The 26,148-nt window shown below is 41.7% G+C and overlaps 1 protein-coding gene and 1 long non-coding RNA gene across 4 annotated transcripts in view; one reads left to right on the top strand and one right to left on the bottom strand.

Annotated features, from left to right (window-relative positions):
• LOC136293707 (uncharacterized) overlaps window positions 1-26,148 on the top strand; it is a 41,375-nt gene that overhangs the window by 8,451 nt on the left and 6,776 nt on the right. The gene's annotated exons all lie outside the window — the stretch shown is intronic.
• Window positions 1,690-26,148, bottom strand: RGR (retinal G protein coupled receptor). Of its 2 annotated transcripts, XM_066190638.1 has the most exons (8): window positions 26,070-26,148; window positions 23,050-23,206; window positions 22,210-22,331; window positions 15,995-16,148; window positions 15,294-15,411; window positions 13,723-13,836; window positions 12,635-12,809; window positions 1,690-1,950 (listed from the first exon to the last, which is right to left on the bottom strand). In XM_066190638.1, the coding sequence occupies exons 1-7, from the start codon at window positions 26,146-26,148 to the stop codon at window positions 12,666-12,668; spliced, it is 888 nt and encodes a 295-aa protein (XP_066046735.1). In that variant the 3' UTR covers window positions 1,690-1,950; window positions 12,635-12,665. The 2 variants fall into 2 exon arrangements, with proteins under 2 accessions (XP_066046735.1, XP_066046734.1); XM_066190637.1 differs by lacking the exon at window positions 1,690-1,950 and having other exon boundaries at window positions 12,409-12,809.

Genomic DNA, 26,148 nt, shown 5'->3' with positions numbered 1-26,148 from the left:
TCTCCTTTGACCAGCTCTGTCTGTCCTCTCCTTCTAATCTGTGTTTAGCAGATGAGTGTGTCTCAATAATGAACATTTGAGAATGTTGCAATCTGTGTATGTGGCAGTCCTCCAAGTGAAGGAGGAAAACTGTGGGAAGAGTTCCTGGGTACTCATTTACTGCTCAGCATTAGGCATCTGTTTAATTGTTCCTAACAAGCTGAAGCAAAATGGACAGGCAGAGGCAATCAGATATATTTTAATTCACATCTCTATGACGTTTCCCATGCCAGAGTAGGGTTTGGGAGTCATTCTGTCTCTGGAGTATATAAAAATGCCAGGCTTGCTGTGGGTGGGCTTCCCTTGTCTCCATGTGGTGTTTGAAAAGGGCAAAAGTAAGAAGTGGAGAAACTTGCAGCCTTATTAAATCTAGTATTAAGTTTTGAGATGAACCTGTAACTTTAATGGTGTATAGTTGTTTACTTCAGGATGTTTTGGTTGTTGGGATTCATTTGCTGTTATGCTCCTTAAGCAAACTGGCTGGTGAAAAAACAGAGCTGGTCAGAATAAGTGCTGTTGTAGAGGCAGAAATAGAATATACAGGCTAACAAGTAAGCATGTAACCTATCAATGTCCAAGGTAAAATGCATGGAGTGATCTGGTCTTGGCATCTGTAAAGGTGGCTGAGGTCAGCAGGAGCTGGGACCCCTCAGGGGTATCCCTCTCTGAGAATGGGAGACCTCCTGAAACCTCTGCTTTGGTGCTGAGGATTTATTTCTTCCTCAATTGCCAAGGAAAAGGCAGGGTTCTCTGCAGTTGTTTTACTGAAGTCATTCCTGTTCTAGGTTTGAGCCTGTTTTAGCTCTTCTTGCTACCAATTTACGATGGTGGTCCTCCCCTAATTAAGGGATGTATCAGTTTTCCTTGCGAAAGTCTCATGATGCCAACAAAGGGTTGTCCTGGAAAAACTAGTGGGAGTTTGATTCACAGAAATGCCTCCGTGTTCAGTGTTAATGATTTGCAAACACAGCCAGGAGTAAGGAGCTGCAGGAGCAGCCCCAGTTGCTTGTTATGCTTTTTGGGATGACTCTTTGTATGGGTGAGTTCTGTGACCAATCTACTCACGTGTGGCAGACTAAGGGCTCACAGGTCCCACATTTTCAAGTAGCTGTTGACAATTCACCACTATTGCAGTCATCTGTTAATATGCACTGAACAGCTTACTACATTTTTTTGTAAAAGTGCGGGAATATTTCTAGCATTTTTCTAGCCTTCTTTGGGGTGTGGTTTGGTTTTGGTTTTGCTTTTTTTTTCTGTCTGTTCCTGCATGGTTAACTGGAGTCAACTTGAGGTTAAAGCTAATTTAAACTGGATGCTATATTTAGCATTTATGGTGCTAAAAGGATTATAGGAAAATAGATACTACATAAGTGGCCATAATCTTCTCACTGCTTGTATTACTTGAGTGGCAGAGAATGGGGTGCCAATCTGAGATTAAAAATCTAATTTTAGGGAGTTAACAAGAGTCACATTGAAGCAAAAAGATACAGAGAGATTAAATTTTGTGGATTTAATTTTTTTAATTGGGCCCCTGACCTGCTTAAAACCTTGCAATCGTAGCTTTAACCAAAGCCTATGATTCTAAATTATGTACTATTTCTATACACCGATTTAATAAAATCAAAGTAAACACTTCAGTTTTACCCTTGATGGAACAGCCAGGATATATTTTCAGAGGTCAGTTTTTTTCCACTGCCTCAAGCTTGGCAAGCCAGCTCTGTCCCATAATTTTTGATTGCTGGAGGCGGCAGTTAGCCAGCTCCTCATCTGTATTCCTCCATGACAAGAAAGCCCAGGCTGGGATGTGAGGAACCAGTGCAGATGGCAGCTCTGCAGCTCCAGTAGTGCCCCTTGGTCACAGTACAGCCACCTCGCCTGGAAAGACCTCCCAGATAATTTCTTTTCCATCACCTGGAGAGAAAAAAAAGAAGAAAAAAGAAACAGACTAGTGACAAGTAATGTTGTTTGCAGCCATGGCCTTATGGCTCTGGCAGGAAGGTAGACTACTTCTGAGAAGAGACACAAAATATTTTAAACCATGGAATTCCCATCATGCATTATAGATGAACCAGCTTGTCTGAGTTAAATTGTCAGTGCAACTGAGAAAGGACTGGCTGCTAGCACCGAGGCACTGCAGGAGCCTGCAGTGGGATTTGGTAAGACACAATGCACAGCCCCAGCTTCCTGGGGGTTATTCCTTGTTCTTCCAGTCATATTTAATGGCTACCAGCAGGCGGAGGGATGGATCTTGCATTCTGACTGCAACCGAAACTGAAGCAAAATCGGCATCCAGAGAATGTCTGAACTGGGCTCCCTTTAATTCCTGCTTGCCTATAGGCTTTTAAATAACAATTAAACCCTCTTAATAGGATTTGTGTACCATATGGCACCTTTCTCACAGGACGACACTTTCTTGTTGCTATCCTTGTCATTTGTCCACATCTTCAAATAGTTTTCAGACAGAAAAACAACAGGTACCATTTAGAGACATCCAAGGAGACAACACTATCCCTTTGGATAATTATTTGTAAATGTTTGTCTGAGGTATTGTGTTCTCTTGTGGTGGTAAATCAATGGAGTAGAATTCAGTGGTGTCCTGGTTTAACCCCCAACGGGCAACTAAGCTCCACACAGCTGCTCACTCACTTCCCCCGGAGTGGGATGGGGAGGAATTGGAAGAGTAAAAGTGAGGAAACTCGTGGGTGGAGATAAAGACGGTTTACTAGGTAAAACAAAAGCCACGTCCATAAGCAGAGCAAAACGAGGAATTCATTCAGCACATCCCATGGGCAGGCAGGTGTTTAGCTATTCCCGAGAAACTGAGCTTCCTCACATGGAATAGTTACTTGGGAAGAAAAATGCCATTGCTCTGAATGTCCCCCTCCTCCTTCTTCTCCCAGCTTTATGTACTGAGCATGATGTAATGCAGTCTGGAATATCCTTTAGGTCAGCTGGGGCCACCTGTCCTGGTTGTGCCCTCTCCCAGCTCCTTGTCCACCTCCAGCTTCCTCACTGGTGGGGTGTGGTGAGGAGCAGAAAAGGCCTTGGCTCTGTGTAAATGCTGATCAGCCGTAAGGAAAACATCCCTGTATAATAAACACTGAATCCAAAACGTTGTATACCAGCTGCTATGAAGAAAATTAATTCTAACCCAGCCAAAACCAGAACAAGTGGCAAGCTCAGGCCTCTGAAGTATTTTAGCAAAAAGAAGTTAACAAATGCTCCATGTAAGCAAAGACTGTTGGGTGATAGGATTCTGACATGCCTGTAGTCCTGAATTCCTTAGTTTTGTTTGTAATACTCTCATTTTTGCTGGTTGTCATCTATCTAAACCAAGACACTGGTAATGAATTCTGAGAAAGGACAACTGCAAAAGGATACCAGTTTTGTCATTTTGTCTGTGTAATAGAAGACACTAAGCTATTGCTTGTCTTACTGATGCTTGCAATGCTTGCTTCTCTTTTAATTTTCTCCTAATCCTAGTAGTAGTCACACAGCAGTTTGGTGGTAGATGGAGCCCTTAATTATAGGCAACGCCATGGGATTAATGTTTCTAATTTCAGCTGCTGAGCGGGGTTTCACTGGAGTCAAGAACCGTGTTTTTTTCACAGATGTTTCAGGTCGAAACTCATTGCCACTTCATGTGTTGAATATAAGTATGGCTGCTATATACATTTGATTTCAAACGCCATCTTTAGGCAGTTGTGTCAGAGCTGCTGATACTCTGCTCTCCCCACCTGTCTATCCCACAGCAGGTGTATCTGTCTGTCTGCAATGCTCTCCTGTGTACAGTTTCCCCTGGAGGATCCTGCCTCTGAATAAATACCTGGTGCTTTCTAAATTTCTAAGAGCAGTGAAGTTGGCCAGTGTGGCTCCCTTCAGCAAGCACATTGGGATCAGATCTGACCATATCTGTGTGTGCTCCACTGTCCAAGTGCTCTGTGGATGAGTTTGGCGAAAGCAGGGGAACATTTCAAACTAGTTTTGGCCTCAATGTAAAGGAAAGCATTCATAGCTTCACGAGGGTTGATCACTCTCCACTACTACCCAAGAAGATTTTACACTTGGTTTGCATCCTTAGGAATGGATTATGATCTCTCAAACTCCTGCTGACAAAACCTTTTGACTGTCTACGTCAGAACAGGACATGAGGTTACCCCTACTCCCTGACCACAAAGCCAACATGACCCCACAGTGCTAACCCTTCATCCTTGCCAGTCATAGCCCCTGTAGCATCATTTGAGCCATCATGGAAGCATTGCAAGCACACTGATTACAGTATAGGCAGTCCTGTTTCACCAAGGGCTGAGGAAATAAAGCTGTGCATAGGGGAACTAAGGGGTCACAGCTTAGAGAGCCAGGAAGGACAACCATAATCATCTAGTCTGAAACCAGGCCAAAAGTGTATCTTCAGAGCTATCTGTCTAAAAGGTTGCAAGTGATGGTGATCTCACTAGTTCCCCTGAGAAGCTGTTTCTGTCTTTGTTGCTGGTAAATTTCCCCTTATTTCAAGGCTGAATTTTTCTGACTTCAGCTTTTATTCATTGGATCTTTGTCAGCCAGATTGGAAAGCTCCTCACGTACGTCTTCCCCAAGAGCAATTACCTACGCAGTGTGATGAAGGTATGTCTGTGCTTTCTCTTCAGTGAGCTGAATATGCTGAGCTTCTTACCCATCACATCAGAAGGCATGGGCTTTTTTATTTTAAAGCCAGAGAATACATTTGTGACACTCACTTGAACTCTGTCCAATGTCTTCAAATCCTCTTAAAATGCAGACACTAGGACAGCATTCAGTAACCTAGTAAGGGTCTTGGCAGTGCTGCCAAATGATGCTGAAATCCTTCATTATTTCTGCTTCATATTATTCTCCCCCACCCATATTCAAGAATCTCATTAGTCCTTTTTGCAACAGCATTGCCCAGACAGCTTACATTGAGGCGATTATCTATAATGACCCCTAAATCCTTTTCTGAGCTCTGTTTTTCAAAGCAAAATCTTCTATCATGTAAATATAAGCAACTGCTATTCTTGGATCTAAAACACTTGATCTCGCCAAAATACATTTTTGCAGGTTACAGCTACTTACCCTGATGGCTCATTTACCCATCTATCTGTTAGTTACTTCCTATTCCACACAGTTTTATGTCACCTGAAGATGGGACTATAGCATAGAGAAGCAAAACCAAAGAGTCAATCACGAAAAAGTCTCTGGTTTTAAAATGTCTCCATTCAGTGGTATCTACCTATGAATTGTATTTTAAGAGCTGCCAGTAGCCTAGTATTCAGTTCAGAGAACGTGTTACATGGTAATTCCATAAAAGGTGTAGTTGGCTGTATTTTACTTATCCTTACAAGTATCTTGGGGAAATTCAACTTTTCACTAGGAACACATGAGTCTTTGCATTTTGTCCTGGAAAAAAATACCATTATCTAAATTTCTTCACATCTAGTCAAGTCAGATCAATTCCAGATTACTTGTTCTCATTCAGTTGGCAAAACCAGGTCCAACCATTAATTAAAAATAATTATTCCTAATTGGTAGTTCAAGAATGTGATTCTAGGAAGGTCTTTTCTGGCTTAAATAATTCAATGATGCTGAGTTGCCTAGTCCCAGGTTTTGAATCTTTGTTGAAAACAGGCTGCAATGAAGTGGCTCAATGTGCTGACAAAGGACATGAAAAAAAAAATCTCCCCTTTTTTCATATTTGTAATCTGTTTAAGGTGCTTTTCCTTACTTTCTGTGTGGATTCCACTTTTCGGGAGAGCTTATGTACCAAACTCTGGCTTGGAGACCATCCTCCAGGCACTGATGTCTCTCCTGCTGATGCCAAGTATCTCAATATGTAGATTCTTTGTAGATAAATGGCTAACAGTAAATCAGCCCACTGTCTTGTCTCCATTAAGATTTTTGTTTGTTATCTATTTCAAGAAAGTTGAAATCTTCCTAGTGAAGGAAAGGCTTCAGAGATCTCTGGGAAATGCTGCATTTATTTCATGCATCAGAGGCACCATTCCATGTGGTATCTAGGACATGCTGCCACTTAATGAGCTGCTGAGACAGAAGCATAACTGCAGAGTGCTGATCAGCTGCAAAGTTTGATCTGGCTCTGGTTCAGTGGTGAAAGAGCTGACAAATATTGCCACCAAAGCACTGGGTTTGCCTTCCTTGTGTTTGTTCGATGGCGTTTTCCCTGCCCCATCTGTAGTTAATAGCATCCTTAAGCTGCTGCTTCTACTGTTGATTTCGGCACAATGGCTTCTCATCCGATGTGATACAATTTGCTTGCAAAACTGCTTGTCTTTGAATGATGGGTCAGCTTACTGATAGAGAAATCAAGAATGTTGCTGTAGCACCTCACCGTGTAGTTCAGTGGAAGAAATCTTGGGACAGTGGACACAAATCAATGAACACCATGAAAAAAATATGTTTTCTCACATTCACCAAGAAAATGAAGAGTGGCTTCTCCAGCAGTTAGAGCCTCCAACTGTTGCCTGTCAAAATACACTTTGTTTTCACTGTCAAGATCTAAAGCACATTGAAAATTTAGCACTCTTGCTGTAGCACTTGCAAGTTTGCTTTCTGCTTCCACGTATATAATATTCTGTGCTGGTTTTTATAACATAGAATCATAGAATGGCTTGATTTGGTTTGGAAGGGATCTTAAAGATCACCTTGTTCCAACCCCTCTGCCTTAAGCAGTGAAACTTTTAACTAAACCAGGCTGTTCAGAACTCCATCCAACCTCGTCTATATGTAAGTGAACTATTGCTGTCACCATTTAAAAATGAGATATATATTTGTAGGACACAAATGTTTGTCTTCCTAGAGTCATAATCTTGTACTACAATAATTAGAAAGAATTATTTTTCAAACTTGACTTTTGACAGCACTGTAAAAAAAATCAGACCTTGCTTTATAGCTACACAATTTTTTTTCTAATTCCCAAGAACAAATTGTTGGTAAAGAAAGCACATTTTCTACTATTAGAGACCTACTGAACTAGGTGTTGTCTTCTGAAACATATTTCTAAACAATGTTTAATTAGTTTACATTAATTTGAGACCTGGGTTAATTAAAATTAGATTCCTTTAAAACAGGTAATTGAATTTGCACCTGAAATACATTAAATTGGCATTTAGGTGCAAAATCTTAATTGTCTTGACCATTTCTGTGGGTCAGAGTCTCAAGGGAGGTATCAGCTCTCTGCAGCTCCCTTTGCCTCACCTCTCTGGACTGCTCAGGGATATTATTCCTATCCAGTGAGCTCCGCGCTTGTTTCCTGCTTCTTCTGAAACAAGAAAAGCCTGTAGCCCAGCACAGCCCCTTTATACAGCACTGTTTCTTCTCTTCTGACAGTTCTGTGATCTGATGTTCTGTTCTGAACAAAACCTGCTTTGGAAAATTTCATACGTGGCAAACACTGGAAGAAATTACAGTCTGCAGAAATCCAAGGGTCTTGAAATGTTAAAAAAATAATTCTTAAATCTTGCATTTACAGTTTCAATTGTATTAATAATCATTCAGACTTGCATCTCGTTGAGAAGAATTTTTGTGCTTCTTGGTGCTGTTATTGGATCCTTTTGTCTTTTAATGACATACACAAAAGGTAACTTTACATTAGTAAACTTCCAAACAACACCTTTACTATACTAACACTATAGATGTGTAGTCATGTGTGTTCACCATTTGAAAATTCTTATTATTTTACAGAATATTAGTGCAGCAGGCCCACTCTCCCTATTCTCTGCAGAGAGTGGAATGCCTGTCTTCTTAACAAAAAGTCTTCTGAGTATTTACTGTGTTAGCCTGGCCAGGGTAGCTCACACAGACCGTTGACTGTAATCCTCTCATGAACAGTCTTGAGTGTGAGTATGTATGAAAAGGCAGATGGTACCTAATATTGCAGTTTAACATGCAAACTCTCACTATCATGGGCTGAGGTGTGAGCTTCTACTTTGTCATCCTTGCAGGTGGGACATGAACAGAAATTTAAGTGAGACATAACAGGAAGGATTGCTACTTGTGACTAACTCTTGTCATTCATGGTGCTATAAGAATCTTATATTTCACTTTTTGTCTTTGTATCCCACCTTGTTGAACCAAACCAATCATTAGCACTTGGGTCCATGCTTAAGATTTTGGCAGTCCTTTTTTTCTCTGTGATGACAAAACCAGCTCACTGCCCTGTTTTACAGTAATGCAGTTCAAAGAGGAATGATGATGGACTGGGAACAGTGCAGGTTCCTCCTCTGACCCTATTGCTGAATTGTTGTTTAATGCTTCCATCAGCTGTACTGAGGGTGCTGGGAAAAACACATCACAGTGTGTGTGAGGCACATGAGGAATGTGCAGTGCAGAAAAGCCTGACTCCCTTTTATTGAACTGGAGGGTGTTTGTAGGTGTGGGCAGTGCATGAAAACTGAGTCAGCAAGATCTGGATTTGCAGCATTATTGAGGACACAGTAACTTCATTTGGAGTTGTGGGCATTTAATAACCTTGAAAATAGAACTGCATGAAAAGCTGTTTAAGGTGTGAGGCATTTATGTCTGCTGAAAGAAAACCTGAAGAAATTACGCTTTGTATCTAGAGATGAGGAGGAAAAATTGCCTTCTGTTTTTCCTTTGAAAGTCTGTTTTTCATCAGTGTGGCACAAACAAGCAGAATTAGTTTGCCTGTAAGAGGGATGGTAGGGTGTTTAAGTGATATTGGATATAATGCTGCGGATCACTGGGCGATAAGAGTGGTTGGATACTGAATCAAGTAACTGAAGTGTAAGGAGAGGCCCACCTTCCACTTCTGTTCTGTTTGGGTTGTCCCCAACAAAGGGTTGCAGTGGCTAATGTGACATAACCTGAGGTGTAATTTAATTATTTTTAACAGTGGGCACACAGTTGTTGTAGTCACTCTGATCTTTAGTGACAGGACAGGTATTAATCACTGATGTTCATATTGGCTGTACTGGCTTAAGCTGAGTCTCCATTTTCTGTTCTTATGCAGTTTGGTTTAGAGAATAGGTGGGATACTACAAGTGTAGGAGTGTCTTTCATCCCCCATATAACCCCCTGGCCTGTACTTTGGTCAGGGTAATGTAAATCCTGTTTCTAGCCATCTGGGACTCTCCAGAGCACAAAAACATGATGGGATTTTGTATGCTTCAGCCTAAACTACTCAAGATAACACCTTGTTATGACAGGTGTTATCGGGATGGTAACAGATACCCATTGCAAGACCTGGACAACCAGCAGTGCCATGGGGAGCTGGGCCAGCACATCGTGGTGAATGCTGACTGCGCTAAGGATAAACTGTGTCATTGAGTTGGAAGAATGTGCTGGGCTTCTTGATGCACTGAAATTTGCTTTCAGACATTTTCCTGAAGCACAGGACACTTGTTTAGGCCATTGCTAGTGGTCATCAGCCACTTCTTAACGTGGATAAATCAGTGGTGAGAACTAGTCATAGCCAGAAGACTGACCAGTTATCAAGTACTGCTAGATCTTGGTGACCAGTCCCTGGAAACTATCATGTTTATTTCCACGTCTTTTTTTGTTTCAATTTTTTTTTTTTTTTGTGGAGAGAAAGTATGCATAATCCAATAAATGAGTCATGAGTAATCCCAATTCCTCCCTTCTTTGGCAGAAAGTCAGCAGCCAAGGCTATAAACTAGAATTTGAACAGTTTGTTCAAATGCTTTCTTTGCCTCTCTTCCTTCAGTCAGGAACTTGTACAAAGGAGTCCTCAGGCTGGGATGGCTATGGGCCTGACTGGCTGAGAAGCATTTGTCAATGATATTTAGGGGGGTGATAAATGACAGGAGAAATGACTCAGGTTTTATGTACATCTTTAGGTTCAGACGTGCAGAGTGAAACCAGGTGGGATTTCTGACCCAATGGGAGAAACACAGTGCACAGGAAATCATCTGAAGTGAGGTCTCTCTCTCCCTTGGGTGGGGCAGGCTGTTCTCATCTCACTGTAGTGCATCGTACTGCCTCTGCTTAGTCCCAAGCTTACAGCACTAAGCTGGGCCCTATGAACGTGTCCTGTGTTCTTCACAGTCTGTCTGTAGTTTTGCACTGTCCCTAGGTCTGAAACGTTTCAGTGACTTTGTTACCTTGTGTTTCTTCAGTGGGGCTCTAGAGGACAGCTTTTGTTGCTGCTCAGGACAGAGGCTCCATTTGTCACAAGGCTTGAATACCATTTACCAACATTATGCTCTCTAAGTCATGATATTCAGCTTTACCCGCTACTACTTCTCAGTAATCAATATGAAAAAGAATGCACAAACCTAAGCAGGGGCATGTTTAGATTTGTAGCTGTCCAACAGAATGAAGAAACAGCTGGGCTGCTTTCTGCTCTCACATTAGAAAGTTTGTAGTAAGAGCAAGTCAAAAATCAATCAGCAAATGGACTAAGCCAAAGTCTGAGATGAGTTCCCGATGTATGTTTCCTTTAAGCCAAAGGGACTCGGTCCCTAACCAAATGTCTTTAGCTGTTATTTATTAGATTATTACAGTTTTTTATGTAAGCCATAATGTGTTCCAATAGGCAGACATGAAGAACACTCCTCAAACTGTGGACTTCAGAAAATGCACATCTCAAACTAATTTTACTGTATGTCCCATCGTTCTTCTGCTACTGGGAGCAGCAAACAATCATTCCATCTCTCATGCCCTGTATCCCTGGTTCAATAAGCCTGGCTGCTCTCACCAGCCACCTCTTCTGAGCCAACTCTCTCCTTCATTTCCTCCCTACTGTGTTCAAGCTTCTCCCTGTGTTTGATCATCTCTGTGGCCCTTTTCTAGTTTATCCTCTCTGAGTTGGAATGACCCAAACTATGTGCCCTGTTCACTAAGTCTGAATAGATGGTTTTCAAATGGTGCGACTGTGTCCTGTTTTGTTATCTACTCCTTTTTTAGTGTTTTTTAGCATTCTGCTGGGATTTCTCATTGTGAGTCCACTGACGGTGGAGCTGGTGATTGCAAGACCTACCCAGCCTCTTTCCTGAGAAAGAGGTAATTGCACATTCAGGGCCTGACAATGTAGGTACATACTTAAAGGTAATTTTGTGCCCAGACACATTATTTTGCTCTTATCAGCACAAACATTTTGTCATCTGCTCACTTTATAATATGTGTACCTAAGATGTAAGTCTTAGCTGTCAGCATTAGACGTCATTATTCTGCATAATTTTGTCAGGGCATTATTCAGTGCTCTGTCAGGTAGTTTGTGACCCCATTAAACCTCATGAAGTCCCAAAGCACATCTCTGAATGGGAACCTGCTGGTTAACTGCTGGCAAAATGACATTTATTCCCTATCTCTAGACATGAGAGGAATGTTCCCTCTACCCACTGATTGTTTAGCTCGCCGGATTGTACCATCTACCCTTTTGTATCTCATAAACAACTGGTTTCCCTTTTAATATGTTGGAAGGCATCAAAAGGATGGATCAGCTTCTTTGGTTAGTTTCAAAGACCCTTCTACTGTCAGTGCTTGGAAATGAACCATATGAACCCTGTAAGTATCAATTAGGTTTGCTTTTTTTTACACACAGTCTCTCCTAATCTGTGTCGTGCACATTTTTTTCTACAAATGGGCAATTCTGAGACACATCTTGTAATAACAGGCAATATCAACTGACAGTTTTTCATCATTAGGCAATAGGAGCAACATGAGTAAATACAAGTGTTTAAAGTGGACATTTCTGGGAGTTTAAAATACATATGAATTCTAATAATTCTGAAAGTGACTTTTTAATTGCTCAGATGCTTTAATCCCTACTGATTCAGTGATTGCTCTCTTATGTAGAACATAGGGGAATTTAATGGAAGATGTGAAGTTAATTTTTATTCTTATGACATTTTTGAACAGAATCTGACTCATACCTCCCTTTAGTTTTTGCTCAATGTTCAACAAAAAGATGAATGTTTTTTATGATGGACCATAAGTGTTTGATTGTCCTGCTAAGCAGCAGCTGCAAAATCTGATGCAGTTTAGTGTGTGACAAAGCTGAATGTCATGCAGTAACTCATTTGAATAGGAGCCAAGCTCATATTCCTTACTGGGGAAACATGCTCACTAAAATGTTTTTATGGAACTAGGATATCAGATTCATGATGGAAATTTGGAAACTCCTGTTTTGGGTGCACTGAAAATGAGTTGTTCAGATGAACAAGCTATTTAGACAGACATGTGGTCAATACTGGATGCTGGTTTAATCTTCTAGTAATCCAGACATTACCATATGGACAACCTGCACAGATTGATCTGATGAGGCCTCACTGGATAAATGAATATCCTGCTTCAGTTAATTTGCTGAGCTTTTATGTTAGCTTTTATCAGGAGAAAAAAAAATGCTTTCCAGCACATAGTTTATTCGCAGTGACATACAAAATGAGACTGATGACAATTGACACAGGTTTAAGGCAGCTTGTTTGACAAGCAGCTCATGACGGTTTGGACACTTATCTGGAGGGCTTTCTTTCCATACTTCATTTTCTGTAGCCAATGCACAGCCTTTCCAATGTGGAACCACCTTTGCACATATCAGAGAATGCACTCAGTTTTCTCTTGAATTTTGCTTTCGGTGATGTACCTGCAGTAATTTTGTTTAAAGCCATAATGGGTTATTTAGTTTTATTATCAACCTCTGCTTTTTCAATCTTCTGTCCTGTGAGGAACTGCCATATTCCTCCTCTGTAGTTCTCATTTCCCAGGGCATATACAAAGGCATCCACTGTTGGCACAGTCTTGGCAATAAGGGCAGGAATCTGTCATGAGACACAATATTTATTACTAGGAAAACACACAGAGAAGCCAATGGGCTGATTTCAGCCTATGTTTAGTTTCCCTTTACAAAAAAAAAAAAAGCCTCTCTCCAATGGCATTAGTTTGCTACTCCCAGACAGTGGAGACGTAAAAGCAATTTGGCTGGTGGGAAGTCCTACTCAGGAAATTATGGTTTCCAGGAGAAAGAATTTAGGTTGGCATTGCCTGAAACAGGGAGTGAATACAAACTTGAGAGTGAATACAAACCCTTAGGAGGGAAAGGTGTGCCATGGACACCTTTGGCTGGATGAACAGGCTGATGTTGCTAACACATTTAATGTGGGATACTGAATACAGTAATGCATTTGGTGATCTGAAACCGGGCTGATTTTGGGGCATGGAATAAAAGTTGAAAGATTTGATGTGATATTACTGAGTTCCAGCAGTGGCTTTGGAGCCAAGACTCATAGAAGAAAGGGGAAAAAGGAGGCTGCAGAACCTTAGGAATGGTGAATTACAGCTTCCTTGAGGGGAGAGAAGTGTTGGAAATATGAATGAGACAAACAGTCTCTTTAAAACTGAAAATTCTGAGCTAGTGCCTCACTCTGGGAAGGACACAAAAAGCTCCTGCATAGATCAGAATAGTGCAGGTTACACACCCCTTATTAACTGCTGAAGAAAAATACTGCTGACTTCCTGAATTTTTGCTTGATAAAGCAGTAATGCAATGCCTGTTATATCACTGTGCCTACCTAAAAAATGGTAGATGAACAGAATGCTATGAGTAAAAGGACTACCTATATACATTTTTACAAGTGAACCCAGTAGTGAGTAAATAGGTATTGTTCTATAGAGACAGAGAGAGGAGAGTGAGGAGAATTCCACTGTTTGTGTTCTGAGGTGGCACTGACGTACCATGCGGTATTTTGGAGGAATGAACATCACATTTTCCACTGCTGCATAGGAGCACAGGAGGCAATAGGGACCCCAGCAAATGACCAGTGTCTTCAATGGTAAACCAGTGTTAAACTGAAAAACAAGAGCAATAGCTTTCTTTGTGCTTCACAATTACACACTGCAACAAATGGATGGGAGAGGTCCTGTGGGACTGTGGTTCGTGTTCGGTAGCAGGAGCGGATCAGGCAACAGGATATGAGACAGAGCAGTGCAGCAGCACCAAAGCCTGATCCTGGGCGTGGGTGGGCAGTGGCAGAGGTGGCAAAACACCTTATGGTGTTTTGATCAGCTAGAACAGTGTGTGCTAGATATAGAAGCCATGGCCAGTGACTGCTGCTGAGGGGAGAGAGCAATGTGAAAATTTAAAAGCAGATTAAAAGGAATGATATATTGCTGGCTTCTTAGATGGTCTTGCAGACAAGCTGTGTGAAGCCACTGCCGTGCTGCTGCAACAAATGGATGCAGTAGCTATGCTATGGTAGGGGGATTTCTCTGTCCTTTATGCTAGGGCCCTATCCGTGGCATTCATGGCCAGCTGTTCCCAAGTATCTTTTAAATATTGATGACTAAGGAGCAGATAATTTCATCCTTAAATTTTTTGCACTGCAACTTGTCTGCACAGCTACAGAGTTTCGCGAGAAGAAATCATATGCTAGTGCATACAAACTCACTGGAAAAAAAGTGATAGACATAATAATGAACACTGAGATTTGTTCAAGAAATATATAGAGGGCACATGTATTTATTCCAGTAAACTACAAAAAAGTCTGCCAGACTGTCTCTGTCAATATTACATTTCTCTTGAGATCTCACTGTCTTAACTGAGTGCAGGGGTTGGGCTGTGCCCACCAGCCATGCAGTGTGCCCCAGACTGAGCCTGCACCTCAGCAAATAACTCATATAATGGCCACATTACATTCCCATAAACCTGCCACACCAGAACAATTCCTTTGTTTCCAGCTCATAAAGATTTCTGAATTTCCTCAGCCAAGTGTTAACACAATGTGTATGGGAAGGCCCTTCTCCCCCCTCTGCGTGTTTCCTTGCAGAGCTGTAGCTCTGTCTGACTTCCTCAGCCATAAGCCAAAGGCCTATAGCAAAGCAGGAAATAACAATCCTTCCTGAGATAAGTTTCTCTGGATAAATACTAATTTGCTATTGGGAAATCTTCTGTGTGCTCTGTGTTTATTTTTTGAGGAGAGTTGGACCAGTGTTGATGGAGGGAAATCTTCAGGATCGCTGGTCCAACTCCCTCTTTGATGGGGAACGGTTTACAGCATTAGCTTGGGGCAAATGTGGCTGTCTGGTAAAAGGTTGACATTTCCAAGGATGGTGTTTCCATGAACTTTCTGAATGGCCCTATCCTGTGTTGCACTACCCTTCTACTCAAGTAGCACTCGGGAGTTAGGACAGAAGGAGCTGAGTCAAAGTCTTTGTGAAAGAAATTGGTTTTTTTCAAGGACTTTGTCTCTACTGAATGCAGCCCTATTTTGTCAAGGTGATTACAGGGGCTCAGGGAGCTTTCTTACCTTAAAGTGCCCAGTTTTCCTGAACTTTTGGTGTATGGACTGATAGGCTGTCAGCATGATGAAGCCTGGGATCATGAAATTGAATGTGGACAGAGCAAAAAGGAAAGTGACATAGTTTCTGGAAAAGGTGAGGAGGGAAGAAAAACAGAGAGTGTTAATTCAACTCTAGTGCATCTCTATCAACTTGCTCTAAGTATTTACCAAATTCTAATTTTAAAATTGCTAAAACCGCTTTTGTCAACGTGCTTGAGGTGCAGCATTTGCTGAAGGCCAGTTAAGCTGTGCCATGCTGTTGTGTATGGGATGGATAGTATTGTAGAAAATCACAACAGGCATTTGTATTCTAAACCCAAACATCACTACTCAGACATCTGTGCTGGCCTGCATAAAGCCAAAAGCATTGTGAAGGAGTTTCAAGCCCTAAACCCAGAGAAGATGCAGTTGTGTAGATGAGTGAGGGAGTGGCAGATAGCTGAGCACCAGCCTCTCCCACAGAGGAAGCTGACTTCAGCTGTTCTGTGTGCCACCATGCAAGTCCAGGCAGCCTTGGGTGATGCCTGCCTTGTTCCAGCTGCTGGGGAGGGACATCTGCCCCAGGAACAGTGGTGGGCACAGCGGAGGGGGGGTTGTGTGCCACCAAGGCCATCCTAGGGGATGGCAGCCTGCACTCTGCTCCTGTGGGAGCTGGCCCTGGCCCTCACCTGTCCCCTTTGCTGTAGTCCAGGGTGCAGCAGGTTCGGAGGGGTTCGTAGTCGTATTCTCCCCAGCCTAGTAAGGGCATCACGGACCAGAAGGCAGCAAACAGCCATGCAAACACCATCATGGAGGCAGCTGTGCTCCACTGCAGCCTGCTCCCTGTGGGAAGAGGAAAGGGGGTCTCCATGCCCCGAACAAAACCACTGGAAACAGCTGTCACGCCCTTGGGCCTCAAGCCCAACAAGCAGTTGTTCAGGTTTTGCATCCTGAAGCTGACCAGAGTCTGGAGGAGTCAGTCTCCCATAGAATCTGAAGGAAGCTTTTAGCAAACAGCAAACTGTAGTTCTCTTTTGTGTGTTTTACTTAGACAAATGCTGTATCGCTGCTCAGCTTTGTACCGTGCTGGAGATACAGCTGCTGTTACAAACACGATATTCCTGTGTTTTGGGAATGTGTTTAAAGACACAGATGAGGCAGAGAGTAGAGTGAACAGAGTGATGCAATAAAGAGTCTTTGAAGAAAGAGTCCCATTGCAGAGTGTGGGTCAGATCAGAAACGTGACTCTACACACACTCCCCAGCCCCTTCCTTCTTCCTTCCTGCCTGGCCAGGAGTGCACAGCATGTGTGGATATCTAATATACTCTGTTCAAAAATGACTGGTCATCAATATACATGTGAATATATATATGCAACCTGAGAACAGAGCTTGTTCTAAAAATACTACTGGACAAGTTAATTTTGCCCTTTAGATCATCACTTAGCCTGTAACAGGAAATATGAAGTTGAGCATTAGTAATTTTTTCCTAATTTGATAATAAAATAGGCACAAGGGAATATCTCATCTGGCTCCATCAAACACCATAGGAATGTAAAGAAAGATTGGAAAGTTGAGAAGACACAGGAAGTATTTCTTCATGGAGAAGGCAGGCAGGCAGGCAGGCTTCCTTGCTGCTGCAGGATATTGTGCTAGCCCCAGTGCTTGCACGTAAGAAGGTCTGGATAATTTTGTTATTGAGGCCAGTGTCTGTTGTCATGCCCATGGTGAGCAGCCCATGACGCCAGCAGCACCAGCAAGGAGAACAGTGACTTTCCCCAGCACTCCCTTCTAATCCAATCTCCCATTAGGGACAAGGAATGATGTCATCTTCACTGAGGCTGGGAAGCAATCTTTTTGTCTGCCCTTAGACAGCAGCATCATGACAGCAGGCAGGAAGATTCAGGCCAATTCTGGGCTTTCCCTGAGAGGTGAAGGACTGGGGATGAGGTGCCTGAGGTGAGTCCCAGCTGTGAGGCCAGATGTGGCTGACTCCTGGGTGAAGGACATCTGGGGGCCACATAGGCTGGAGAGCCCCATGAGGCAGCAGCCTCAGGAAGAACCACAAACTCTACAGTAGCTATTTTGTGTTGTACTGTTCTTGTGTATTTTTTAAAAGGAAAATAAAGGGTGTTAGTGAAACTGCCCTTTTACAGGAATTCTGGTTCCATTCATCTCCTTTGTCTTGTCTTCCAGAGCTTCTTCAGGGAAAAAAAATTAAAGTTTGAATTGTATTAAAAATCAACTGGGAAAATTCGTTTGGTGCAGGTGTTCAAAAATGAAACATGGGAAAATACAGTTGTACACATTACAATTTAAATACCAAGGAAAATCAAAGAAAATACTCTGTATGGGATATTCTAGGTTTTATATTTGGTTCTTGCAAAAAAGACTATTTTTTTAGTAAATTAAAGCATAATTTTGTAATGATTACTAATGAAGAATTGTTAATAATGACTAATATCTGTCTTTAATATGATTACTACATAGAAGATACATTTTGGCTGCAAAGGCTTAAATACTGCTTTGTAGTACTCACATAATATGACTATAGAATTACATAGATGAAAAGAAAAGAATGGGTTTTGATTTAAGGGACTAGAAATAGAAGTGCAATTTTTTAGTAATTTATGATTATTCTTAAACTCCCAGTCCAAAGAAGCAATGTAGCCTGAGCATCTTATTAATTTAGTGTTTGTGCCTTTTCTGTGAAAAACTCTAAGGAAAATTTTATTTTAGTTAGTTTTCCGTGGGAGTTAGGGATCACCATTTTCTTATTAGATGTAGGATAAAAGGACTATGCAATAATGGAATCTGGCAGCAGGCACGTCTCATCAGCCTGCCTTTGGAAAGCTCATTTCTGGGGCTGAGCTCATCTTCTCTCTCCTCTCACGCTTAAGGGGCCCCACTTTGGATGCTTGAAGAGGAGAGAATCAAAACTGACAAAATTAAATTTTTCCTTTTGGCTTTGACCTTTTGCAAAATGAGATTAATGGTGAAGTAGACCTGGTGAAATCAACTGGTGGTTGACCCTTTAGAAAATATTTACACATGTATCAGAAGTAGCTAAAAATGTACGAATGTAAAATCAAACAATCTTGAGATTATTTTAGTTTTATTCAGAAAAAACAATTTCAGCACAAGAACAGTGAAAGAATCGTGCTGTGCTCACGTGGCAAAAAATGTCCTTCCTTGAGAAGGCTGAGAGCAAGAGCACAAGTTGAGAGCAGTTCAGTTATTTTTGTGCACAACAGGCCACTGCTTTACCTTAAATGCCTTTTCTTGGCCTGATGAAATTTAATGTAATAGCTGTGTAAGTCCTAATTCAATTAAATGCATATGTATGGGGTTCAGCATATGCTTACAGATATAATTCCTAATTAGTGCCCAGTCCTGGCAGTTTGGTCCTATTAAGTCTAATCACTCTTGTGCTCTGGTTTTCTGTCTTTGAAAAGCAAAAGGGAAGCCTCTCTTTTCCACACAGTGAAAAATGAATACAGGGAATTTTAAACAATTTCTCTAATTGCTTTGGAAGAGAAAGACTGCTCCCCATCATTCAAAGATTACTAAAATTGTGATGCCAAAAGATGAACTTTTAGCAAGTGCTAGATAGAGCATGGAACCTTAATCCTTTTGATCATGAAGGCCAGTTTTTAGTGATATAATCATAAACTATATCTTGGGGGTTAGTTTGTGGAAACATTTATGATTTTTTTTTTAAGACATGATTTATTCAAACAAATGATTTTCACAGACTGAAAAATACATCTCTGACACTGGGCAGATTTCAGTCTGCTGTTCAAAAGGAGTTTCTCAAATAAAAGGTCAATGGGATTTTCTATGATGGAGGGGAAAAATAGTCCATTTTCTTCATTCTTACAAATGGTTAAATTATAATAGCTGTATAATATTAAGCTATAATATATTCCAGGGGAATATATGGCTTGTACCAAACTTAATGGCATGCATCATTTAAAATTAGCTATGTTTGTCAAAGACAGAAATATCTGAAAATCTTATAAGGAAAAAGAAATCAGTCATAAATAAAATAGGTGTTAGCACCTACTTCATCTGCAGTGCAAAAAGCACCAGTCACTGGTGCTCACAAGTATTCATTTTTTGTAGGGATAAGAAAGCTGTAATGTGTAATAGCTTGTTTTGTGCATATCATCAGAAAAACTTTTTAAACTAACCTAATTAAGGGATTTTTAAACTCCATTAATTTTTTTATTTTGCTGTGGTTCACCGTGATCTTAGATTGTCTTGGTGATTACCTCCTGCTTCAGTGAAAAACGCAAGATCTGTATAAACATCAACATTTTGTCAGGGAAAACTGAAACAGGTACAAAACTAGGTGAGGGGAATGTGGCAGGGTGGCTGCAGTCAGTGTGACAGGAGTTCGGGACTTCTAACTTGACAGAACTGACAGCTGCAATTTTAGCAAATGTTACTTTGGTAATCTTTGAATACTCATATAACAACCCAGGTTACCTTGGTTGTTAAGGATTAGATAAAAGTCACTGTAATTCTACTTTTAGAAATTGAATGCTGCTGTGAAATCCCTGCTGGTTTTGTCTTCTCTTTTATAATATTGAGAGAAGTACGGGTATAAATCACTTCAGATTTTCTGTTTCCCTCTAATTCTTAAATGCAAGTTAAAAATCTATATTTTTTCTTTCATTTCAAATCTGTAACTTTATGCTGTGCTTATGAACTGGCCAGGATCCTTCCCCTCTTCAGAAACTTCTAATGGTAGTGTGAATGGCCGGCCAGAGAGGAACTGACGATGTCTGCTTTGGTCTAAACCCTCACCTTCTGTCCAGCATACCTGGCTGCTGAGAGACAGCTTCCTCAGAATCTGCCCTTTTCTTCTTCACTGTCAGGCACTAACATATAACTACTTCTGTTTTCTTCTTTTCCCCCTAATGATCACATTTTAAAATCTTTTTTTCCCATCTTGCTAGAGATTGCCATTGCTACTCTTCAGACTGCCCTGCTATTTTCTGCTCTTATTGCGTACTTTTAGGTTATTTCCCTAGTTCTCTCCTCTTTGCTGTCAAAGTAGTATCTCATAGACCCCAGAGGCACACTTAGGGGATGAAAAGAGTTGCCCAGTGTGGTTGCCTGGAAGTAAAAAAAAACAACAAAAACAAACAAACAAGAGAGGGGAGAGTAAAATATCCTGACCTTCTCTATCACGAGGGATGATAACACTGTTTTCTTTCATATGCCAAGCAATATCAACCTGATTTCTGCTGAGTGACTTGTCTGGTTATCAAAACACTTTAAAGGCAGTGCTTTGTCACTTAGGGCTGTACTGTCTTCTGAATCTAAAAACCTGGTCAATTTTCAGAACGTTGGTGAACAGATTTGTGATATTAGCATCCAGAATGGTTGTAAAGTCCAAAGTTATCTTATCATCGTAGGAATCTTACATTCTCGTCAGCTCTTTCTTCCCAGAAATACGGATAGTGAATAATAAAGTGCCAAGCTGAGGAATGACACAGCAAAGGTTTTCTTGGGAAACTGTTAGGACATAATAAAAAAAACCTGGGGATGATGTAATTGAGCCTGGAAGGGAGTACCAGATCCTGGGCAGTGAAGACAAAAGGCTGATAGCCTTGTGTTTTAGGTAAAGGTATTTTGTACCTTCTGTACAGGCATGCAAGTCACACTGGTGTCAACAGGAGTTTAATGTATGGATTGAGAACACAGTATAGCCTGTGGGCTTGGTGTAGCACATCTATGAAATATGACTTAATCTTCTTTGCAATCAGCATGTGAAGAATTGAACTAGATGGGGCTGGTTTTACTGGAATAACCACAGGGCATGAGCACCTTCTGGGACTTTCGTTTTGTTTTGTTGTTCAAAATGTTCACTATAAGGAGCCACGTTTGGCCATCAGTAAGTAACAATTTGAGCAAAGTAAAGAAGCTTGTGCCCTTAGGGTCCTTCTGCCTGTGCTCTAAATGCATTGTGTGTTCTTGACTGGAGGAGTGCTTGACACAAAAGCATTAAAGTCAATGTGGCAGAGAGTAAAATGTCTTTCCCAGACATGCTTATTTTCAGGCTCTCTCTCATAAAATACAGATGCTCCTCTTCCAGCTCCAAATGCATTTCAGTGTCCAAGGGATGTTAGTATGGATTTAGCTCGCAGCCTGCATTATTTGGGGCCTTTGTCTAGACATGAAAAGTACATTTCTTCGCCTGAGCCAAATTCCTGCAAAAACTGCAGAACAAAAAAGTTGGCAGCCTGTCCTCAATGGGATCATCAGACTGACCATATTCCCTGTGTGCTTTGGGTGTGTTTTGTCATTTGCTGCTGGAATCCCATGGAGGCTGTGCCTGAATGGCTCTGTGGGTAAAAAAAGTCTCTTGCACCCCAAAATGCCTGTGTGTTGCACAGAGGGGCTGCTGAGCTCTGTCTGCCCAGTCATGCCCCTGCACAGGCTCTGTTCCAGTCACCATCTCTGCAGAGGCAGCTCTCTGTTTACAATAAATTTATCTATAATTAGTAAACTCTGCATGAACATGATGATCTGTTTGGTACATAGCAGGGTGTTGGATGAAAGCCCAAGATGAATAGATTTTTCTTCAATATGAGGAATTAGATTTTATTTGGGATTTTTTTTAAAGATTACTTATGGATTAAGAGAAAGAGGGTACAAATTGGATGTGATCTGGATGAGGGAATATCTCCTGAAGGTGGTTGATTATTCCCCCCTGTATGGGAAGAGGTTCTTTGGAGAAACTGTTTATATTTGCTCTATCTAGTGTATAAGAAAAACAAACTCATATGTAAGATACAAATGGAAAGTATGTGCTTGCTTTGATTCTCAGAAGCCTAAGGCAGCTGCCTTTTGCGGGACGTGGGTGAGGCTGTGAGGTAAATTGCAGCCCTTACTTGTGCAGTAGTGATGGTATCGGTCCCAGGCGACGGCAGCGCTGGAGCTGATGCTGGCCAGTGCTGTCAGGAAGCCATGGAAGCCGTGGATCTGACAGCCATCGGAGCCATACGGCCAGTATCTGTCAACAAACATGGAATAGACTAAGAAAGTGATAAAGGTGAAGACATGTTTGGAAATTGCATCAACAGAGAGGGTACAATGATAGCCTGTGCTCGTCCCATCTGTGTGAGAAACACTGAAAGATGTTACTGGGCTTGCTTTTAGGGATTTGCCAGCATTTTTCTCGCTGTGGTGTCTCTTATGGTACAACAGCTATTTGTACTCTCAATGCTGAGGAGAAAATATAACCCTGTATCTGTGTGTTGAAAAGTTGGGGGTTTTAAATTTGAAATCTACATTTCATCCAATTATTCAGATCCTCAAGATTTGCCTCCTTTGTGAGGAGCCAATTTGTCAATGTGTGCAAGTCAGTGAAACACAACAAACAGATAGAGACTTGCAGAGAAAATTTGGGGTCAGTCTAGAGGTTTAGTAAATTGATATTTTGGTATTCAAGTAGGTTCTATAGCCACAGATAAAGCCGTCTGGCTAAATGTCTTCTTTAGTCAGTCTTATAATCTGTCAGTGATTATATATGCAGTAAAATCTGCTTTTCTACTTGCCCGGTAGAACCACGTAGGGTTTTGTTTCGCTGTTTCAGATTGAGGGAATGAGAAGTTTGGCTATGACTTATGGTAGAAAGAGAGCCATTTAATTAGTTAGACCTCTTAGAGCTTAAGCCGTTAATTTTCATGTGGTTCTTCTGAGCATGCTCTAGGAAAACCTTTCTGCCATACCTGAGGAAGCTGGAAAAGGCAGCGATGAAGGCGTTGATGCAAATCCCGCAGTCGGCCAGGGCAATGCTGAGAACCAGCAGATTGCTGGGCGTTCGCAGCTCTTTGATTTTTCGGAAAGAAATAATTGTCAGGCCATTCAGACAGAAACCAAGCAGGGCTGAAAGACAGAATTGTTTGGCGTGATTCGACTGGAAATGGAAAGTATCTACAATGATACTGCTGTTTTCTTTGATGAGAGAATAGTTACAGTGGAATCTTATGCACAGGGAATATATCTGTAGTGGTCAGCCTGCACGCAAGTTACAAAGGCTTTCAGATGAGAAGTCATGGCTCGAGCCAGTGCTTCAGACTTCATCAGTCATGTGGAGCAGAAGCGGTTTGATCTTATTTGTAATCCTGCCTTTTGTGATAATAAGAGAAGCTGGATGGTCAGGCTCCATGCAAGGGACACATGGGTCAGGGCTCAGAGCAAGTGAGATGCAGAGGAGGCAGTTTCAGGAGAGCTGACAGCCAGCACATGCTGCTGGTGTACACATGTCCAGGCCTGACTTTGATAGAGAAATGATTTGTGTTTAATATCCATTCTAACATTCTTTTTTTGTTTAAGCACAGAAATCCCCCACCCATGTTTCAGTCAGGCTGCCTCCCTTTGGGCTTCTGTCTCAGGGTAGCCTGCACAGTGCTTGAATCACACCAGCTCAATCTTATTACTGCCCTCATCAATAGACTATACATGGAAAGGAATAATCTAATTATGAAAAGCAGCCACTGATAGATTTGAAAAAAATAAATTTATGTTGGTCCTCAGAGAGGGATCCAAGCAACCTGAGCTATTCACCCAGCACAGAGCTATTCACCAACGCCCATCCTTCACTGGTTTAACTCAAGCTTTGTCTTTTAATGCCCTTTTCAAGGCCACCTGAATTATTTTAGCTCTGATGATGCTCTGACTCAACATCTAGTCTCTAAGTTTCAGTTAGATGAGAGGCACTGTGTCTTTGTGTTCTTCTTGGAAAAAGAAATGATGTAGCACAGAAAAAATCCTTATCCCCTAATTCTGTAAAGTAGTGTAGTTACTTATGCTTATTGTCTTAATTCTGCGGTTACATAAGATGGATGATTTTTTTCTAGTCAGAAATCCTGCTTCTACCTTAATTGCATTAATGGCTGATGGCATAACCATAGTAACAGCTGATGTGTGTCTATCATTACACAACATATAACAAAATACTTCCAGGAGAAATATTTGGGGCTATTTGAGATCTGCTGTTTTTATTTCCTCCCTGCCAGATTACCTCCCACCCACAGGGTAAAACTGCTGTCAACTCTCCCAAATGCAGAGAAGCCTTTAGGAGAGATGTGTTCTGAGCATATTTAGAGTAGAGTTGAAGAGTTATTACTAGATCAGATTTTTTTCCTATCTTTTCCCTGTTTTTGGAAGCCTCAGGGTTTCCCACATTCTGCTTTCTTGAAGCTCAGCATGAGTGTACAAATAGAGAATGCACTAAATTAAAGAAAAAAAAAAAAGCTTTGAATTTTCATTTTTGGATGAGCAAATGTGTCCACTTAAAGTGAATGCAACTCTTCACCACAACCTTTTTTTGCAAACTGCAGTAAGAAGCTGCCATAAAAAAAGGAGACGTCTTCATGTGTTTCAGAAAGTGAATTAATCCTGATTATTTAGCTTGGTCTTCTAACCCAAACGACAATAATAAAGTTTTACTGTTAATCTACTGGGCACATTCTGCCTATGGAAAATACTTATGCTTAGTAAACTAAAAATGTATTAGACTACACCTAGTTTTAACTGAAGGTGGTTACCACGGGATTCTTTGCTGGGACTTGCACAGCTGCAGGTCCCCTGCAGGCTGCAGCCCCTGGCACAGGTCAGTGCTGGCGGGGCCGTGGTGCCACAAGCAGGTCCCCAGCAGGACCCGGCTCTCGGGCTCTGCCAGCCCCCAGCACTGTCCCTGTCCTGCTGCAGCAGGTCTCCAGCAGGACCCGGCTCTCGGGCTCTGCCAGCCCCCAGCACTGTCCCTGTCCTGCTGCTGCTTCCCACCCTTCAGGATCAGAGTGCAGATCCTGCCAGGGTGTGCACCATGGCTCAGGGACTGTCAGCCAGGCTTAGCCCTGGACTCTGTTTAGGCAGCAGCGTGCCCCTGGGCAAGAAGTAGAAGCTTTTTCCTCTTTCTTTCAAGGAAGAGTGTCTGACAGCATTTCCAGCTTTCCTTTGCAGCCAGATACAAGCTCGGGTGCAAGGCGAAGGTGAGCACTCATGCTCCATGTTCATGGGGTGAGCTAATGAGCATTTATCCCACTCTGATGGTGCTTACAGCTTCCCCTCCTCTGCCTTTGGGCAGCCCCCTCTGAGCAGCACTAGGCAGGAATGGGTTCCCAGGCCCTGGGACTGACACCCACATAATCCTAGCTATGAGCCTTTGCTAGCTGCCAGGTAGATATAAATTCACAGTTCTGTGGCAGTCTCTCAATAAGTGGCATATGCCTTAAGAAAGATCACATTGGCTAAATTAAATTGATATGGTTTGTTACTTTTACCCAGCAGCCATTAATTGCAGTGCGACCAGTGCAGTCTGGATGTATGCTAATAGTTTACAGGTTTTTTTGGAGCTATCGTGTTTGATTGTAAGACAGCCATCATAACCCACAAAACAAGCAGTCCAATTTCATTGAGAGATTATCAGTCATTTCAACTTCTTTCCCCAAAGGAAGATAAAATTGTCTTTAAAAGTCAACAACAAAACATTCCATCCCAAATTCCTGAGAAGAGAGCTGAGTAGCAAGTACTTCTCATTGCCACAGGTATGCACAGAGTGCAGATATTCATGGTAGAGCTTGCAGCTCACCCTGATTTACTCACCAGAAGTACTGGTGATGTAGCCACTGTAACCAGGGTCAGCATACCACAAACGCTGCTCTTCACTTCAATTTTCCTTCCCCCCTCCTACCAGAAATAATAGGAGGAAAAAAATCTTACTGCTGCTGTCCCACACCCAACTTACCTTCTACCAGCAGGGCAGTACCAATGGCAAACACTTCTATTTCAGTGAAGCCTTCAGGGAGAGGGTGTGCAGTGACCAT

Source organism: Chamaea fasciata, unplaced genomic scaffold, assembly GCF_029207755.1.
Source record: "Chamaea fasciata isolate MVZ Bird 193981 ecotype frontalis unplaced genomic scaffold, bChaFas1.0.hap1 SCAF_9, whole genome shotgun sequence".
Classification (NCBI taxonomy): domain Eukaryota; kingdom Metazoa; phylum Chordata; class Aves; order Passeriformes; family Sylviidae; genus Chamaea; species Chamaea fasciata.
This window is presented reverse-complemented; position numbering and strand designations above follow the sequence as displayed.